General features: G+C 41.8%; 1 protein-coding gene across 1 annotated transcript; it reads left to right on the forward strand.

Annotated features, from left to right (window-relative positions):
• The first annotated feature begins 11,125 nt into the window (after positions 1–11,125).
• On the forward strand, positions 11,126–18,300 carry CYP7A1 (cytochrome P450 family 7 subfamily A member 1). Its single transcript, XM_015855658.3, has 6 exons — positions 11,126–11,279; positions 12,513–12,753; positions 13,478–14,088; positions 15,720–15,850; positions 16,526–16,701; positions 17,332–18,300. The coding sequence occupies exons 1-6, from the start codon at positions 11,200–11,202 to the stop codon at positions 17,629–17,631; spliced, it is 1,539 nt and encodes a 512-aa protein (XP_015711144.2). The 5' UTR covers positions 11,126–11,199; the 3' UTR covers positions 17,632–18,300.
• Positions 18,301–20,678: the final 2,378 nt, after the last annotated feature.

Raw genomic sequence — 20,678 nt, forward strand, 5'->3', positions numbered from 1 at the left:
AAACATACACATTTACTAGATCAGGTTGCCCAGGGCCCCGTCCAACCTGGCCTTGAACACCTCCAAAGACGGGGCATCCACAACCTCCCTGGGCAGCCTGTTCCAGGGCCTAACCACTCTCCTAGTGAAGAACTTCCCCCTAACATCCAACCTAAATCTTCCCTCTTTTAACTTAAAACCATTTCCTCATGTCCTGCTATTGTCAGCCCTTTCAAAGAGTTTACTCCCCTCCTGGGAGTAAGTTCCCTTCAGGTATTGAAAGGCTGCAATGAGGTCACCCCGCAACCTTCTCTTCTCCAGGCTGAACAAACCCAGCTCCCTCAGCCTGTCCTCGTAGGGGAGGTGCTCCAGCCCCCTGATCATCTTCGTGGCCCTCCTCCGGACCCTTTCCAAAATCTCCATGTCTTTTTTGTACTGAGGGCTCCACACCTGGACACAGTACTCCAGATGGGGCCTCACAAGAGCAGAGTAGAGAGGGACAATCACCTCCCTATCCCTGCTGACCACCCCTCTCCTGATGGAGCCCAGGATCCCATTTGCTTTCCGAGCTGCCAGAGCACACTGCTGGCTCATGTTAAGTCTCTCTGGCTCATGTTAAGTCTCTCATGTTAAGTCTCTGCCTTCAGCCCCTTCCTCCTGCCCTGCAGCTGCCGGCTTCTCCTCAGCCAGTCATGGCAGTGCTCAGGCCCTCCTGTGGGACACCTCAACTAGGCTCCAGCACAACTCAAATACTGCTTTTGTAGTGATGAATTTTCTATGTAGCCTAAAGTAAATTTTCACAGAAGTGCAGTGAAAGATTTACAATACTTACACCTCAGAAGGGGGTGTAGTGTTTTGTCCTGCAATGAGCCCCTTGCAGCGAAGCCCCATACTCACTCAGGAGCACCAAGACCATGGTACTGCCTTTCTAGCACAGGGAGCTTGTTACTTGCTGATCTCTGCATTACTTCATCCCTTGTCATGATACTTTGAGAAGTCCTGCTCTCAAGGTGATAGCATTTGTCAGACTATGGTGATGCCCTAGCCAGGACATTCAGCTCTGTATAGTCTGTTGTTTGTTCAGCTTGCTTTTTGTGCACCATCAAAAATCCAGGTTACGGGCAGTAGCTCCGATAATAAAGATTCATCTCATCACCTTCATCTCCAAGCTCCAACTTCACTAACAATTTGAAGACCAGTATGAGGATGCGGCCATGCTTAACAGATTTTAGAAGATCTCTCTTTCCAAGATTGCCACTGAGATGAGACTGGGGAGCCTGAAGGAGTCAGAGGTAGAAGGCCCAAACTGCTCTTGATCAGTTCCTGAGCTACTTTCAAGAAGGGGTCCAAGACTGCATCTATTGTTTGAGCATAGTGGATAAAATAGGGGAAGTTATTGGATGTTTGTTGAACTTAGAGCACCCAAGGACAATAGCGTGCTAATGTTCCCTTGTCAATATACTATTTCTTTTCTGTTTGTTTGTTTTTTTCCTTTTTCCTGGTCATGTGCCAGCTTTTAAAGAATAATGGATTGGTACCAGTCTCTGCAGCTGCAAAACTCTTAATAAAATAACGCCGAGTGGTTACCTCAAAATTCATATTTTTCCTTTGAAGCTGGGAACAAACTGTGCTTTTGTTCTTTTGTATGCTAGGAAATTCTCCACCCATTCAACAGTGAAACATGACAGACGATCACTGAAAGCATATACAAGTTGTGCAGGCAGCACCCCATCATTACTGGAAGAGGAATAATTGCTGTGGAGTGGTTCTGTTCCTGGGATAGTCGTGAGAGTATTAACTGGCCCTGTTCCAAGCTGGGTGCAATGAGCAAGGAGTAGCCTGACGTGTTGTTTGTACTTCTTGAACAAACCAGCCCCAAACCAACATACGTAACTGCTGCGTCAGGCTGGGCTGTACCAATTCACCTCTAGACTTCTTAAAGAAGAATTAAAGAAGACTGTCACCATCAATTTATGTTCTTTGTAGGTGAAATTACACCACGGGAATTTCACCAAGTTCAAGTGCTTAACATTAGAAGCTGCAGGAATTAGAACTGCCGAGGTCACTTTGTTTCTGACTGCCAAGCTACCTTCAGTGGATGGCATGACATATCATCCTGGTGTCCCCCACCATCTCACAGCTGGATGGTGCTCGGGCAATGCATGATTTTCCATTGCTCAGTTTGCAGTTTCATGCCTGATTTCCTGCCTGCTATTCAGACGGCTGTAGAGATGGAAATGCTAATGTTGTCACAGTCTTTCCTAAGTAACCCTCCAGTGTCTGACTGCTGTGCAAACAATTACCGATTTATTTTCTGTCCTAACTCTAAGGTATGGGCAGAGAGTCAAGGCACTTCACTCTAGTGTGCTCACATTGTGCATTATAACGAGCTTCCAGTTCTACAAACTTTTATTTCATGTACTGAGGATTGTTTATTAAATGGATACCTTCCTGCCCTCACTCTGGGCTGCGTGTGCCCGACACTCCTCCAAATGGCCTTCAGGGCTTCCTGCGGGGCAGCTGGAGACTGAGGAAAACACAATGGCTGCTTGTGAAGAGCCTGGCAGGAGGACTTGTTTATCACCTCTGTGAGAGCAAGGAGCAACACTCACCCCATTGCGGGAGCCTGGAGACACCCCTCTCTGGCCGTTACCCTTCCTCCCTGCGCGTTAGACACCTCTGTGCCCCTACAGCAGGCAGAGCAGTGGTCGTGTGGGCTGCAGTCTCCTTAATGGGTGACCCTGAGGCCAGGAGGAGGTGGGAAGATGCCCTGGGGAAGCAGTGGTTGCTGGCCTCAGGTGGGAGGGTCTGCACTTCTCCTGCACTCAGGCCACAGACAGGAGTTCGGTGGAAGGGGTTGAAATAAACCCCACAGCTCTTCTCTGATATCTCTGTTACTTTGTTTTAGTGTTCTAAGCACTAGGAGCAGAGGCCAGGCATAGCAGAAATAAAGCATATATTTCGCAGTTTAACTGTCGGCACTGTTTGTTCAGGAATTCAATGCTTTTATTCCTTTTTTCTCAATGTCTTTAACTGAGCGTGTTGTACATTCACATCAGACTGTATAACTCAGGCAGGGGCCCTGGTCTCTGAATTAGGCAGCTCTGGTGAAATTCTGTATTCTTGATGAAGCATGACGCCAGACTGGAGGACTGCAGGCACGTCTGTCTGCCCTCAAAGTATGCAGACCACATAGCCTGGTGGGCCGTACCTCAGTGCTCTGCCTTTAATGGGTCACAGAGAAACACTGGAACCAGCCAAAAATGAAAGCACGGCCAGAATTCAGATAGGTTTGGGTACTGCCGCCCGAGAAGTGCCACTGTGGCAACAAGGTACATCTTGCCGTGGAGAACACACTGAGCCTGCTAATGCAGAGCAGGAGTGCTGGTGGCATAAGGAAGCAGGAGCGTGGCTGCATGGATGGGAGTCTGGCATTTTGTCTTAAAACAGGCTGAGCGTAAATCTGATCAGACACCAGCCTTCAAGCTGGGATACTTGAGATGAAGTCAGCTACTCTTCTTTGTTATGGGAACAGTGACTGCAGGCAGAGGAGGCAAAAGAGAACCAACACCAGCAGTGACTCAGTCTCCTTCAGCAAGGTTCACCTGTCACAGCTGGAAATCGTTGCTCCCCCTCAGCTAACCTGAGAGTTTAGTAGGAGACAGCCCCAGGAGCAGGAATTGCCCTTAGTGGCCGGATGCTCACTGCATGTGTCTCATCTGAGGGAATGCTGCGCCGGCAGCACAGTGCCCTCGCTTTTCTGGGGAGCTGTCTGCACACTGACTCAGCAAGTCACATGCTTTCTGCAGCACAGGTTTTTTTGGAAGTCCGCCACCTTATCTCTGACTGCACGGAACCTGCTTAACTTACAAGATTTGAGTCTCGTTAAGAGCCACACAACTTCTGGAGCGCTCATGTGTATTAATTTGTTGGGAGAAGCAATAATTGGTTCCCACTTGTAAACGTTCCAGCTGTTTCACTGTTCCTGTCTTTTACCTTATGTTTTCTCTTAACCTCCTGTTCTCTGTAACATCTATCTGTCATCCATCATCTATCACTTTTTTCTTCCTGCATTACCATGTTCCTTTTGTGCATTTCTTTTTCTGTTATGGTTTAAGTCTTTCCATTTGCAAAGTAAAGCCATAATAAATCTTTGTTTTTAGCTCATGTAAGTTAAATGTGTATATAGAAACATATAGGCAGAGCTGAGTAAAATACAGTATTACGGCAATTCTGGTAGAGGAAAATTAAATTACGTATTTAATTTTAGCAGAGATAGATAGTTTTTCAAATTAGTCATCTGCATTCAGTTGCAATTAAATTTTCTCAGGCCAGAAGGCTGATTCAGATGTAAAGCTAGTGGGCTGTGGTTTAGACAACTTGTTTATGTTGTTACATATTCATCTCTTTCTAATCTCATCTGGATGGTTGAGCAGCCTCACACTTTCAAGGTGCTTTCTATCATGTCTGTTATAGCAGCGTCTTCCTTTTCCTTTCTTTTACACAATGAAGACATTGTTCACTGCCAAAGCTTCTTTTAGACAAGCAATATATATATATATAACTTTTTTCTTTTTTATATGAATGTTAACCTTGGCAATACAGGACAACATCTAGTCTGTTCTGCTGATGAGCATCCAGTCCATATAGCCAATGAGCAATGTGAAGGTGGAAAAAGTCTGTATATGTAAGGATAGATAGACATCAGCTCTTCAGCACTGGTTGACTCTAGAGATCCAGTTATTTCACTCTACTTGCTTTTGCCGACATGTTGTTGGATGGCTAAGGATCTTTCAACATCCCAGTCTCCATGACTTCTTAATGGGGACATAAAAGCAAGTTGTGAATTTGATGGAGTAAGGAACATGAAGAGCTACACTTCAGAGCTGGATAACTCAGGAAGGTGAATACACACAGCAAGTTGCAGGAGGGCAAGTAGTAAGCCATGATGATATGTGGGAGACAGGAAGGCTCTGCACTTCTTTAATTTTCATTTGTTTGTTAAAAAAATAAAATAAAAGGGGAAGAATAAAAAAAGAGAACAGAAGTGAAGAAAAGCAGGATGAAAGTGCTCTTTACATGCCCTGCTCCATCTGCTGGTCCAGTCCTGAATAGCTTGTCATGCTCTACGGTTGCCCTGTAGTCTTTTTCTACTGGCATGTCACCCAACTACCTTTCTCCAAATATATCTATATATTTTGCATTCATATCATTATTTTGTAATGGCGTCTGAGCTTTGATTTCTCCCTGTTTAGTGTTTTGATAGCAAATGATACAAATAAACTGGGTACTTCCTGTAGTAGTTCTACTATTTGAAGGAGAACTGTCAAGTCAGCATGCAGCATATTATTAAAATTGGTTGAAATTAAAGAAAGGATGATATTTGTTAATGAGATCTGGTCCGAGATGGTTGATACCACCATATTGCTATTGAAATGTTTGGGGTGCCTGTCCTTAAAGAGGATGCAAATTGCTTGGTTTCCACACCTGTCCAACTTTATAATCTACTGTAATGCAAATACAATACATTGTACATGCATAGTTCTTCATAATGACAGGTTCAAAGGTACTACAAAGGAATCCTATTACAAAAGAGTTGTACCTCTTTTCAGACAATCCACAGCAGGGGAGAGAAGTAAAGGAAATCTGAGCAGAGCGCTTCTCTGGAGTGAGATGACTCACAGATTTTGCAGAAGGCAGATTGCAGTGTAGGCAAAATCTGCCCTTTGAACAACCATAATGATTAAAATAAATAGAATTGTAGGGTTATATTCTGGTATGATGAAATTGCTGTAGATTATTTAGGTTATTAAAATCCTAAACTGCTTGGCATTCTTTCCTACGGCATATTTAATATTATTTTCATGGCATATTTAATATTATTTTCATCATAAAAGGATTTGAGTTGGAAGGGACCTTTAAGATCATGTAGTTCCAACCCCCTGCTGTAGGCAGGGACACCTCCCTCTAGACCAGGTTGCTCACAGCCCCATCCAGCCTGGCCTTGAGAGCTTCCAGGCATCCACAACCATACAAGGCAACCTGGTCCAATGTCTCACCACCCTCACAGTAAAGAATTTCTTCCTAATATCTCCTGTAATCTACCCTTTTCCAGTTTAAAAATTCAGTTCTTTTAGAATGTTGGATTTACTTGTGCTTTATTTACCATGAGCCAGCCTAAATCTCTCTTCCCCCAAAAACAGCTCTCAAACAACCTATAATTACTCTTAAATACAAAAGACAAATACGTAGGCACATAGAATGAATGCCAGTTGTGATTTATAGAAAGAGGAAACACTGACTGGCAAAGTTCAGTGCCCGCTCTAGAACACAGCACACAAGTGCCAGTTGAAGATGTTTACCAGTAGGTGGTGATATATAATTATTTATTAGTCATTTTCTAGCGCTACAAGCAGCTGCACTCAGGGACTTCTAAACTTCTTGTTAATGTTTTCCTTTCCTATTGCTGCAGCTTTCTGAAATACTTGTTCTATGTTTCAGAAGCATTTCCTAGCTGTGATGGCAGCTCCATGCCGCACTGTGTCAGCCCACACTGCTCTGCCAACCACTACTGTGCTGCAGTGTTGCTTTATTTTCCATCTGCTGGTGAAAACTATTAACTCAGATCTCACAACACACACAAGGGAAAAAAAATAAAGTCAATTGTTTTTGTAACGGGGTGTACCTCTTATAGACTTCCATTGAATAAAGAGGCTTTAGTTCACTGTGAGCAGCACTGCTATTTACAGGCAACTGCACTCAGCAGCCTTCTGTAACTCAGTCACACCCTTCTGTGCTCCAGCGCACCAGAGTTATGAAGCCATCAGCAACCGTTGAAAAAAAGAATGATTAACCCTAGCTTGGCCTATCAATTATTGTCTATTTAAGTACTGTGTGGGGGTCATGACTAATTAAAACCATAGACCTGAAAGGAGAGAGTTGAAGCTGGTTGGGTGGATAGCGAGTTGTTTCTATGCAGCTGTACGAAGCAAGCCAGGAGGTTCTCTTAAGCTTCAGGAATCACAACAGTTCCTCTCCAGAAGTGAAGGTGAGCCAGTTTGCTTCATGGGAGCAGCACTGGATCCATGGAGTCCATGCCCAGAAATACTTTACAGCCTGGAACAGAGGTGACAGACAAGGGTGCTCTTGGTAGTGACTGCACACACTGGGCAGTTGTTAAAATGTTTTCCATTTTCCTTTAACTATCATCAAATGCACTGTTCAGTTTTTCCCTTCTTCATAAAAGGTGGACAACCAAAACAGTCATAAACACTGCTTTATTTGTGTTGGTGTCATTGGCCCAAGAGGGCTATAATAGTTATTTATCAACAGTGCTGCAACCTAAAGGTTTCTTAAATGGAAAAGAGGGCACGCATTTAATTTTCCCAGGGAAGAGAAAGAAAAAATGCAGTTATTTAAAATAGGCCGCAAAGCATGTCCTGTTCTCTGCCTAAACATGGTTGCACTTTTAATACTGTTATGCATGAGCAAATCAAGAAAGGTTGGCAGTTTTAGAGAAATTGCTTCTGTTGTGGCAGAGGGTAAAATCTGTAACTGATGCTCTCATCACACTGCAGTACAACTATCTAGATCACATAGGGAAAAGGCAATGGGATGGTGTGAGGAGCCACAGGTATCTGATGCTGGATCATAGAATCATAGAATCATGAGGCTGGAAAGGACCTACATGATCATCTGGTCCAACTGTCCTCCCATCACCATTGCTACCACATGCCACTAACTCATATCTCGTATCTCCTGATCCAGATGCCTCTCGAACATTGCCAGGGGCGGCAACTCCACCACCTCCCTGGGCAGCCATTCCAGTACCTGGCCACTCTCTGAGTGAAAAAGCTTTTCCTTACATCTAATCTAAACCTCCTCTGGCGCAACTTGCAGCCATTTCCTCGGGTCCTGTTTGTTGCCTGGGAGAAGAGGCCAAATTACTCCCCATCACAACCTCCCTAAACAGCACTGCAGGGTGTTAGACATAAAGCTGATGAAACTTCCTACTTTCTTGTTTAGTGGTGATTGAAAATGAGAAGTCTGAGATCTATACATGAAGAATCAGATGCAAACATAATAAAATGACCGTACCTGCTCAGGATGATGAAATGACAGTAATAGACCCCACATGACCTGTGAGGCATCGCTCTATGTTGCTGAGCCGCCTCCTCGATGGCTCAATGCCAGGTGCTCCTAGTGCTGACCTTTGGGCAGTGGGAATGCCCCCAGCAGTTACTTCATGCCTGGATTATCTCCAGCCCAGAGCTAGCAGACTTTTTGCTCCAGTCTCTCTTTGCTTTGTAGTAGGTCCCCCGCTGTACCCAGTCCTCTTTCCCACCCAATTCTTCTTGACTCTTTTCCTTCCCTTTGCTATCCAGGTCATTTTTCTTTTGAGTTAACAAGATGTGTCTCTCACAGTGTTCTCCTAGTCACTCTGTATTGGCTGCACTGGAAGTGGCTTCAGGTGAGGAACATACTCCCACTGAACATGTCACAATCTGTTCTTGGGGGTGTCCTACTTAATGGTAATAATGAATAGCCAAGAACTGATCATAACTAGTGTGATCCATCATTTACGGTTTATTGTATTTTGTACGCATATACCTCGTGTTCCTGCTGAAACACATTCTGCTGCTTGTGCTGCTCCACTAGTAGCAATGCAATGCATGGCTTTCTTCCCATGCAAATCTCTTTTTCAGGATCTTCTCCCAGATCTCTTTGCCCTAAGCCTTTTGACTGCACTTCCCCTTCTAATAAATTAAGTCATACTGCAGGTAGAATTTAGCCAGTTCTTGAATGGAATATCCCATCCTGTCACTTGAGAAGGTTCTCTTGCCAAGATGCTGGAGACTGGCAGACATACTGTGTAAACACAGAGGGTACATTTCGGTTTACAGTCTTTTCGGCTCATAATGACAGAAGTGAGTGAGGAAAAGGCTTCAAGGCCCAGGAGTTATGAATTTGAAAGGACTTTGAGTTTTAAAACAGAAAGGTATGGAACCAGGGAGTAAGAAATTTGCAAATAGCATTCAGAGCAGCATACAACATGAGTAGATGAAGTTTCTGGGCAATTTCTTTTTATTTGAGTAGTGGAACAACTCCAGGATTCGTGATAACAGATAAAAGCAAATATCAGAACAAAAGTGGCTGCTAAGATGGTGCCCAGAAGGAGCTTTCCAATTCTCCCTCCCATCCCCATCTGGAGAGAATAAATGAGCAGCTGGGTGGTGATGAGTTGCCTGCCAGGGTTAAACCTTTTTGGTACCAAATGTGGGGCATGAAGGGTTTGAGACAGCAACAGATTTGATTGGTTTGTGGAGTGTGTTAAATCAAGTTTACATACTATAGCAGGTTAGCTGCTAATTGGCAAGCTCCTGTACTTGTCATGCAGCTTGCTTGCCTTATAGATCAGTTATATTGTTATAGACCAGTGCTTGATAGTGGCTGATTTGGCTTCTGCCTTGTCCTCTACCCCTTATCATCTTGCTTTGCTGTGCCTGGGAACATTTTGATAACAGCCAAGGCCACAAGTTTGGGCTGGCAGATGGCTGGGTCATCACTGCTGTCCCTGTGCTGCTGCACTGGACAGGCTGGGACTCCAGACTGAGCTCAGCTTAGATGGACTGTGACCTGTAGATGAGCCCACATGGGAGCATGTCTACCCCAAAGCATATGTGGCCATGGATAAGTCCACTCTGAAACAAGCACACTTCAAATTGTATATGGCCATGGAGAAATTCATGCTGCAGCAGGTACACACCTTGCAAAGCCCATAGAACAGCTGGGGAGAAGGCCATACCAGAATACCACAAAGTGGATAAGACCACAGCACAGCAGGTGTCCAGAAAGACAGTGGCTAGTAGAAAAGACTGTGCCAGGTACACCTCGAAGCAACTGTGGCTGTAGATAAACCCATTCTGCAGCAGATATACCTCTAGAAAAGTAGCCAATTAATAAGACCACAACAGATCAGGTATACTTTAAATTGTCTGTGGCTATGGATAAGTTCATGACACAGTAGGAAAACCTCTGAAGGATCTGAGGCTCTTTATCTCAGCCCAGGAGTTCTTGCTTTCTACTTCTCTCCCCCATCCCACTTGGGCAGAGTGAACAAATGGCTGTGTGGTAATTAGTTGCCCACTGGAGTTAAACCACAACAAATGGAGAATTAGAAAGGTCTTAGCAATGTATGGACAAGCTATCACGGAACCACAGAATTATGGAGGTTTGAAGGCACCTCAGGGTTTATCTGGCCCAACCCTCCCCCATGTAGAGTGCACAGGCCATATCCAGGCATCTGCTGAAGATCTCCAAGCAAGAGACTCCACAGCTCCTGGACAGAGGTGCTCCATGCTGGTGCTCCATCACCCGCACATCACAGAGATGCTGCCTGGTGTTCAGAGGGAACTCCTGTGTTCCAGTTTGTGCCTAATGCCTCTTCTCCTGGCACTGGGCACCACTGAAATGAGCCTGGATCCACCCTCTCTGCAGCTCCCCTTCAGGTATTTACAGATATTGATGAACCTCCTGTTCTCCAGGCTCAACAGTGTAATGATCTAAACGTGTTTTCTTTTGCCTTGCTCCGCATTACATCAAATGTATTTCATCCTTTTCTAGTAGAGAAACACGGTTAGAGGAATAAGTCCATTCTTTTACCTGCAGCCAAATCTCTCCCTCTCACAGCAGCGCAGCACAGCCAGGTAAATCCACACAAAGGAGAAAGGAGAGAATAGGCAGGCTGGCAGCCAAGGGACACCATGAACTGCAGCCACCATTTACCTAGCTTGACTCCACTGAACATCTGTCAGCAGCCATTTAATTTATTGCTAAACTTGAACTATAGACCGTAATTGGTAAATCTGCAGGATAGATGAAAACACACCTGAGAGGCCTTCAAATTATCAACTATTACAGCTGTTTGATTACTTTGGAACCACTTCTGATACCTGATATCAGCTCAAGGCCGTGTCTGCAACTGTCCACATCAGTCCAGTGAAGAGCTCTGCAGAAAGATGTCAGAGCAGAGACAAAGCAGCCTTCGTCCAGAAATGGTTAATCAATAGCTTGCTAGGTTGACTGAGTGCCATTATATGCAGCGGTGCATCTACCGTATAAAAAATGTGACCGGTTATTCCGTATCATTCTCAGTCACCTCTTCTGCCATAGCATTACTGAGCAGGTTTTCCACTTGGAAGTTTGGGGGCACTACCAGAAATGTTCATAGCACCATGGATCTGGGGAACAGTGATAACAGTCTGTTGCACTTTTTGGTTTCTTTTTGGGAGGAGAAGGAGGTAAGGAATCCATTTGTAAATGCATCTTAGTATATTCCTGTTCTTTGCTTCTTTCAAGCATACTGTGTGTGTGACTAAAATGAGTGTAATCTGAAGATCATCAGATGGATAAATGTGGGTGGATAAATGCAGGATAACATGGGAAATACTCTCTTTTGAGAGACTTATGTTACAATAGAATTCAACTGCACAGACTTTTAATAGCGACTTAGTTCTTTGAGATAGGTGTTGATACAAATCTATGCACAAATGAGCTAATTAAGATATTAATATGTGTGTTCTGTTTTGCTAAAGCACTGGGCTTAGTGTATTCTAATCATAGCTAATTAGCAAATACCTGCTTCTATCTACATAGCTTAATACTTATTTAGAAACATTTCCTATTATCAGTCTCTCCTAGGTGGTTACACAGAGCAAGTTATTTGCTTATGACAGGCTCTTTAGCATGGACTGTGGTGATAGAATCCTTTCAACAAAGGATTCTATGATTCAGTTATAATTTTGTATACTTCAGCAACCATTTTCTGGTTTTACTATTAAAAGTTCGACAAAAGAAGTAAAAATATTTAACCTCATAGAATGATAACCATCAAGAACATACTAGAGGATAAAGTTATTTTAGCTGCCACAGTGACTTTCTGCAGGAAAGTGATTTTCTGACTGTCAGAATAAAAAAACATCATTTAAGCACATGCTTCATTTTAAGCATATGCTTAACATAAGGCATGGGCTTAATGACAATTTGCCTGAAAGACTAAATCTTATGCCTAGTGCAGATCAGGGCAAATTTCCCACTGTTTTCAGTGGGATTGGCTCCAAGTGAGATACGCCAATGATAACAACCTTTCTACACTCAAAAGGCAATTCCCCCTTGGTGTTCAAATTGATTTGTGGATATCATTATGTTTCAGACAGTATTACTGGAAAGCATTTATGAGACCATTATGGATCTGTGGACGTTAGCCAGAGGCAACAATGCTGCATTTCAACACATAAAAACAAACAAACAAACCCAATCTAGGGAAAAATGAGATGGTGAAACTGTGTTTTGTCATGCTTATTGTGATGCAGACTTATCATTTTTTTGACTAATACACTTCACAGTTGGCTTCAACAGCAGCAGAAATGAAGTATTAAAACTCTCCCATCATCATTTTACTTACTTGGTAGTTTTGAAGAAGTGATTTTGATACATACTTCTAAACTCAGGGTTTTTTTGTATGTGTTTTGTAGGCGCCAAGGAGAGCCACCACTTGAAAACGGGTTCCTTCCATACCTGGGCTGTGCCTTGCAGTTTGGTGCCAACCCCCTCGAATTTCTCAGGGAAAAGCAGAAGAAGCATGGCCACATTTTCACTTGTCAAGTAGCAGGGAAATATATTCATTTCCTCACTGACCCTTTTTCATACCATTCACTGATACGCCAGGGAAAACACTTGGACTGGAAAAAGTTCCATTTTGCTACTTCTGCCAAGGTACCACTTTAAAAATGCTTTTAATATCTATCATGCTGGCAGGACAGACAGTGCTTAGTTAATCCCTGTAGCATTACTATGCCTTTGAAATATAAGTTTCACATTTCTGCACTTTTATTGGTTTGAAATCTTGAGGGTTTTTTTTTTTCTTTCTTTTTTCTTAATGGAAAGAAAATTTACAGTGATTTGGATTATCCAAGAAATACATTTAGCAAGGCAGCATCCCAAATTGCTATAGTAGAAACACAATTAGAACCATCTGCCAAATTATATATAGTTTGTTGAAGCTTAAGCTTTCTTCAGGAGATTCTTATCACTATGGAAGATTAGGGGTCTTATTGTCTCAAAATGTGATGCAATACCATGGAAGGTCTATCAGACTTCTACTGAAGTAAGCAAATAGGCTCCTTTTGACGTCAGTGGGAGCTGAATGATGCTTTATGTAAACACATCCATTTATCTGGCAGCATCTGTTCACTTTTATTTTCATTTGCCTACCTAGCTGCTTTGGTTTGCTTAGAAAATACTGGTTCTAGTATTTGTAGTCTTTATGATGCTTCCTTATGGTTAGCTGTGATGTGTTTTGGCTCTAATTTCTGCAGTCCTCATGACACTTTCCTCTAGTAAGCTGTGAATTTATACTTTGGCTTTAATTTCTATTAGGCTTTATCATCAAGGTGATATCAGGTCTTATTTATCATGCACATATTTTATTTTGTAACAGGCTTTTGGGCATGGTAGCATTGACCCAGCAGAAGGAAACACCACTGAAAATTTTCATCATACCTTCATTAGAACCCTTCAAGGTAATGCCCTCGATGCCCTCATCGAAGCAATGATGGAAAATCTACAATACGTCATGCTGCAGTCAAGAGCATCTAAACTTCAGCCTAACACCTGGGTTACAGAAGGACTTTACACATTCTGTTGCCAGGTGATGTTTGAATCTGGCTTTCTAACACTTTTTGGTAAAGAGTTTAACCCAAATCATGACAAAAATCTATCAAAGCGGGAAACAGAGAGAGCTCGTATCCTAAATGCCCTCGAAAACTTCAAGGAATTTGATAAGATCTTCCCAGCCCTTGTGGCAGGGCTGCCTATCCATCTATTCAAGAGTGCCCACAGTGCCCGTGAGAAGCTGGGAGAGGCTCTGCTCCACAAGAACCTCCTGAAAAGGGACAACCTCTCCGAGCTTGTCATGCTCCGCATGTTCCTGAATGACACTCTGTCAACCTTTGATGACATGGAAAAAGCGAAGACCCATGTGGCAGTGCTCTGGGCCTCTCAAGCTAACACCATTCCTGCTACTTTTTGGAGCTTGTTCTACCTTCTTAAGTAAGTCCCAACGTTTCTCGTTTCCAAATGAGAAGAATAATGTTTATTGTCTTTCAGAAACCAATTCACTGCTATGGACAAATTCCGCTGCTTCAGCCAATGATAACATGAGTGACAAGCTGTTCTGGACTTCTGCAGAAAAACTCCCTTGTTTGGTCCTCAGACCAAGCAGTGGTGGTACCACAGGTCATAATTCCATAGATGCTTTTCAAAAAATACTACTCTGGGGCAATACTTTGAATCCCAGCAGTAAGAAGTAGGATGTAATATGCTTTGTAAATTAAGTTTTGGAGTAAGCCTATATGATAGGACCTTAAAAGTGATGGTTGCAGTCAGGATACTGATTGTACTGAAGGCTCTCCCAGTATAATCACATCTTTTTAGATATCTCTCTAGAGCAGGCAAAACAAGCTCTAACTTCATTGTTATTTTCATGTATATATGTTGATAGATCCTCCTGAGATTACAGTAGATATGGAACAATACTGAAACGGAACCTCCCTGCTGCCTTCTTCACCCTCATTGCAGCAGTGCTTTTGTATTTGAAGATAAAGCCATTGTGGCAGCATAAAGAGTGACCCCCAAAATATTGTTCTAACAATGCATGACTTTCTAGGACAGAGATTTGAGATTCACCTGAGATATGTCTGGATTCCTTGAGAGAAGGATGGACATTCAAACCCCAAGTGGTTCAGGATTCTTGCATCTCATTTCCTAAACCTCCAGCCTGGACTTTCCAATGTAGTACTTTTCTAAGTTTGGATAGCTGCAGTGTAAATGGCATCTGCTGAGCTTGTGACTCATGAGAGGAGTACACAGTTCAGATAAAACAATTACATGTCCACTTTGGAGCGAATCTAAACTTGCATAATCTAGCCCTACATAACTACCTCTTGAGTATTCATCTAAATTTCTGTCTTGTACTTTCATGTCTACCCACTGATGTTAATAATTGAAGGTTTTTTGTACTTTTCATTCCATGAATGCACTGGCTTAAATCTCCTGGCCTTGAAGTATTTTAATGCCACAATTATGCATTCAGAACAATGATAATGTTGCATTCTGTATTATCATCCATACATATTTCACCATAGTTTATAGATAAATAGTTTATAGATCTTCCATGCCTGTAAGAAAATCTAGACAGTAGAGGATTCTATGTGGACTTTTAGTATTAAGAATTTCTTTTCAGTTAGACATAATATATCACTATGGAATAGGACATCATCTAGGAAAGTGATGCTATAAAACTGACTTATGATCCCCTTCCTAAATCTTGTAGCTGCTGTAGGGCTCCTTCCTAATCTATGACTGATTGTTTCTGATTTCTTACTCTTGGCATTGCTTTTCAGTGACATCACTGTCTATTACCTATGTTACGCACATCAGTTCTGTCCCATTGTCATTGGAGACAGAATCAAATAGTGTTCTTTTCCTTTTTTGCAGCTATTGCCCTTTTTTAAGACATCAAACAGTGTGATGGCATAAGTAGATTTTGCTGCAACACTGTTGTGTTAGAAATTTCTTCAGCTAACAAAGTGAATTTCAGTCAGGATAAAAACAAATGGCAAAACCTGTTTTTGTACCATCCTTAAGATAACGTTACACCGCTTCTTCTTTTTTGATTTTAGGAATCCAGAAGCAATGAGAGCTGCTACCAAAGAAGTGCAAAGTACTTTGGAAAGTGCTGGAGAGAAGATAAGCTTAGATGGCAACTATATTTCATTGAACCGAAAACAGCTGGATAATATGCCAGTGCTAGGTATAACTCTTTTATTTGGGAGTACCAGAAATCACCGCACAGTTTTCAATATCTTCTATTAGTTCCCAAATGAATACTTGCTATGGGATTACTATTAAACAACAAAAAACCAGAACAAACATCTGTTTGTTCCTTATCAATGGCTAACACTACCATTCTTACCAGAATCAGAACTGGTCCTGGGAATATTAATTCACATGAATAGCACATTTCATGGGCAAAGGGATGTTGGAATACTGCTACACAACCACACAGTGTTGGACACCCATGGGTAATTCACAACAGTACTCTGTTTACTTAAGATCAAATAAAGAGGGTGCTGTCAAATTTTATATCTCATTATGGAAGGTTATTTTTTTCAGTTTTGCCTTTACCTCAATGTAAAAGCGTGTTTCACTTTCAAATGTTACGTTGCATCAGCTATAAATATTTTTCTATGGGAAAGAAGATTATGTTCTCAGTCTAATCTGCAGAAAGGATAATAATGCCAACAACAACAACAACAACAACAACAAAAAAGAGGAAGATACTTTCTTAAGCATTTGTAAAGTTTTGTTAAATTACTTCCCATAATAGGGTCTGATGGTGGATTTGAATAGTTCAAAATACTTAAGCTCCCCCATAGATATATATATACTGTTTCTATGGTAACCATTTCTTTTCCTCTTCCTATAGACAGCATCATCAAGGAGGCAATGAGGTTATCGAGTGCATCCATGACTTTCCGAGTTGCTAAGGAGGATTTCACTTTGCATTTAGAGGACAGTTTTTACAACATTCGCAAGGATGATATTGTAGCTCTTTATCCTCAACTGTTGCATTTTGATCCAGAAATCTATGCTGATCCTTTGGTAAGTATTTATCATAGCACATTACATTCTGAGCTCTAGCAGAAACTAACGTGCTGTTCAACAGATCATTTATCAGGAGTGCCCCACAGCTGATTCACTGTTACACTCCAGACAGTCTGTTCTTAACGCATGGATACTCAAAGGTGGGCAAGAGGAAAAGTAAAGCCAGTGCAATCACTGTCTTTCTGAATAACATGATTTGCTATAAACAACGACTGGGCAGGAAACCCAAGAGAGCCTTCAACTTTTCACTTTCCTCAATAAGGAAAGGTCATGGTTGTAGGGAGCTCGAGGGAGGACAAGGGTAGTATTGTCCCAAAGATGTGAAATGATCAACGTTCAAATTCTGATGTGTGAACTGCGATGCAAGTTGTAATGCTTATTTTAAGGGGTCAGAAAATAAAAATTACCAAAAAGATTCCCTAGCTCAACTCTCGCAAGGGTCCTGAGATGATATGGTCCCACAGGCCAGAACTTCTCAGGGGCCACACGTTCCAAATAGCAGAAAAACTGCCTTGTACAACACTGCCAGAGGCAGTTCCCTCACAGCCTGCATTCTGTCTTAATAGCATTCCCCAGCCCTTGGAGGTACTCAGGTATCAAGTAACTCTTTTGTGGGTTTTATTACAGACATTCAAATACGATCGTTATCTCAGTGAGAACAAAGAAGAGAAGACTGACTTCTACCGCAACGGTCGCAAGTTGAAGTATTATTATATGCCATTTGGAGCAGGAATAGCAAAATGCCCTGGGAGGTTATTTGCTGTCCATGAAATTAAACAATTTTTGGTTCTAATATTTTCATATTTTGAGATAGATCTCGTTGACAGTAATGTGCAGTGTCCTTCTTTAGATCAATCCCGTGCAGGACTGGGTATTTTGCAACCATCCAATGACATTGACTTCAGGTACAGACTAAAATGCCTATGAATACAGATATTATTAAATCTATAAACTATGTACAGTATAAATACACTATGTGACCAATACTTTGTACATATAATATATATATTTGCAAATGAAACGTTACAAATGTCAGTGGAAAAATCCATGGGAAGAAGCTACTTCATCAGCTTAATAGAAAATATATGATGCATGCCACATAGTAGCAGCAGACAGTGGGTTTAATGCATTATGTTGACATAAAAGTTACCCCTTTTACCAACCATTCTAAAATGCAACTAGTGGTTTTGAACTGTGTTTATATAGTATTTTTTTGGGGGGAAGAGGGCTTGGCCAGCAAATACTTTTTCAGTGTCCCATTTTTCTAATATAATCAGAAATTTACCAGGTTGTTCTAAATTGTATAAATTCAACAAGAAGTTAAAACTTATTCTTTTTTTATAACTGAAATATTGGGGATAGAAAGTTCTCCTCAGAGGTGAAGTAAAATTTTTATTGTGTAAAGGCAGTGGAAGGGAAGGGTTTCCTGGTAAAGTACCTTTATGTTTTTATGAAGAACTAGAAAAAGAGTTGAATAAAATCTACAAAATTTTTCACGTTCTAGTGAAATTACAAAACCTGTATTATATTCACTGTAATATATTTCTTTTCGGAAAGTTGTAAATGTATTAAAATAAATGATACTATATGTACCAAGTGCCTCTCTAGATTGTCGGTTGTATTAATGTTTTGCAATGCTCATCTCATGCCAGCTGAGCCACCTTTATACTAGCCAGCTCAAACAATAGAATCATACAGTACCTTAGGTTGGAAGGGACCCATAAGGATCATAGAATTATGGTTTGAGTTGGAGGGAAACTTGAAATTCCCATCCCCCTACCATGGACAGAGTTGCCAACTACTAGATCAGGTACTATGTTGCCCAGGATCATTGAGTCCAACTCCGGGCGTAAACTCCTGGTCCAACAACCAGCATTTAAATCCTGTGTCTCAGAGCGTTGTCCAAACACTCCTTGAACTCCAATAGCTTTGGGCTTTGATCACTGCCCTGGGTAGCTTGTTCCATGCCCAGTGCCCTCTGATGCGGAGTCTTTTGTAACTCCCAGCCTGACCCTCCCCTAAGGCAACTCCGTGCCATTCCCTCATGTCCTGTCTCCCCCAGTGCAGAAATCAGCACTGCTCCTCTGCTCTTCTCATGAGGGGCTGTAGGCCGCAGTGAGGCCTCCTTCCAGTCTCCTCTAAGCCAAACAAGCCAAGTGACCTCAGCTTCTCCTCATGTGTCACGCCCTCTTCACCATCTTTGTTGTCAATATGGAGATAAAGAAACAGCAACAGATGTTTGTGGTTGGATTGTGCACCCATCTCTACATTCTGAATTTCCATAGACTATCATAAGTCACACTCTGATGTTTCTAGTCAAGTTCCTTTAAAGGAACTATACACAGGCTATAATGGCCCATGTATTTCATTTTCAGTGGTGGCATGCCTGTAAGAACCATCATAGGGATAATACCATTTGGTTCTCTGTAACATCCCAACCTTTTCTTCATGCAATCATAGAATGGCCTGTGTTGAAAGGGACCACAAAGATCACCCAGTTTCAACCCCCTGCTATGTGCAGGGTCACCAACCACCAGACCAGGCTACCCAGAGCCACATCCAGCCTGGCCTTGAATGCCTGCAGGGATGGGGCATCCACAGCATCCCTGTTGTGGATGCCCCATCCTGTTCCAGTGCAGCAACACCCTCTGAGTGAAAAACTCCCTCCTAATATCTAACCCAAAACTCCCACATCTTAGTTTAAATCCATTCTCCCTTGTCCTATCTGCAAATTCTTTTGCAAATGTTGGATGGGTGTCATAAAATCCAGCTTTCAGTGAACCACCTACAGGTTGAAAGAAGATTTCTTATCATCTGCCAATGCAAAGAATAAATGGACTTAAATTTCAGTTGTTTTCCTGTCATTTGTATGTACCAAAGGATTCGCCGTTCGTGCTTGACTTGAATGTTATCCTCATCACAGAAAATGAAATACACAGATATTTGTTCATTATATTGTAATTGTAAATTCAGGTTTTACATTCTGGCAAGACATCTGATCTGGCTAATAGAGCTTCCTAAACACAGAATTTTGGACTGTGTCCTAGAACTGCTTTAAATTATGTATGTTTCTCTTCTCACTATTCACCACGTTAAATATGCAAAGGTAAAGTAGTAGATTCAGCATGTGTGATTATTAACATTTATAGTATCTGTAATATTACAACTATTAGGTATAATGAAAGTGGCTTTGAGTTATTAGTTCTGTTCTCTTGGTAAGGAAGTATCCAGGGAAGTATCCAGTACAGCCTATTTTTGCACTTCCATCAGTTATGTTTTTGTATGATTTCTATCAATTATAGCACTTTCATTCTAAGTTAGTATTGACTCAGAGAATACGTGAAAGTCAGCACATATCACATGTGTCCTGGCACATATTATTACCATTAATACTTGATGAAAAAGTATTCAAAATAGAATTACAGTGGTAGAGAATGAAAGACATATTAATTCATATATTCCTAAATTAATTGCTAAATTAATTCCAGGTTCCCTGAAAATTAAACCTTCTCTCATACCCTCTTGCCTCCTTCAAACTGACAGCTGCAGTCTGCTTTAATATTTGCTTTCAGCTCCCTTGGTCTATGAGAAATCGAAGTATTAAGTAGCTCCCAAAGCTGATTTGACTTTCAGCTACCTAAGGAATACCACTCATAGTGAATTAACATCAAAAACACCACAGGATTAACTCAGTGGATTAAAATTGAGTCTGGAGCATTGTGGTGAGGTCAATGACTTTATCTTGAGTTAACGCTCACAGAGACAGCACAGGCAATACAGAAAAGATCTCCAGCTCTGAATTGCCTATTTGACACTTATTCCTCCTTCCTCTGCTGTGTGACAGTCCCAATCCACTGGAAATATGTTCTCAGGTCTTCGCTTGTCTGGCCTGATCTCACTTACCCAGTCTTACCTACTATCCCAACTGTGTACGTATTAAGTCAGACACCTGTTTTCTTTCCTAGTACCCTGAA

Source organism: Coturnix japonica, chromosome 2 (genome assembly GCF_054131305.1).
Source record: "Coturnix japonica strain WE chromosome 2, WE-NBRP24, whole genome shotgun sequence".
Lineage (NCBI taxonomy): Eukaryota > Metazoa > Chordata > Aves > Galliformes > Phasianidae > Coturnix > Coturnix japonica.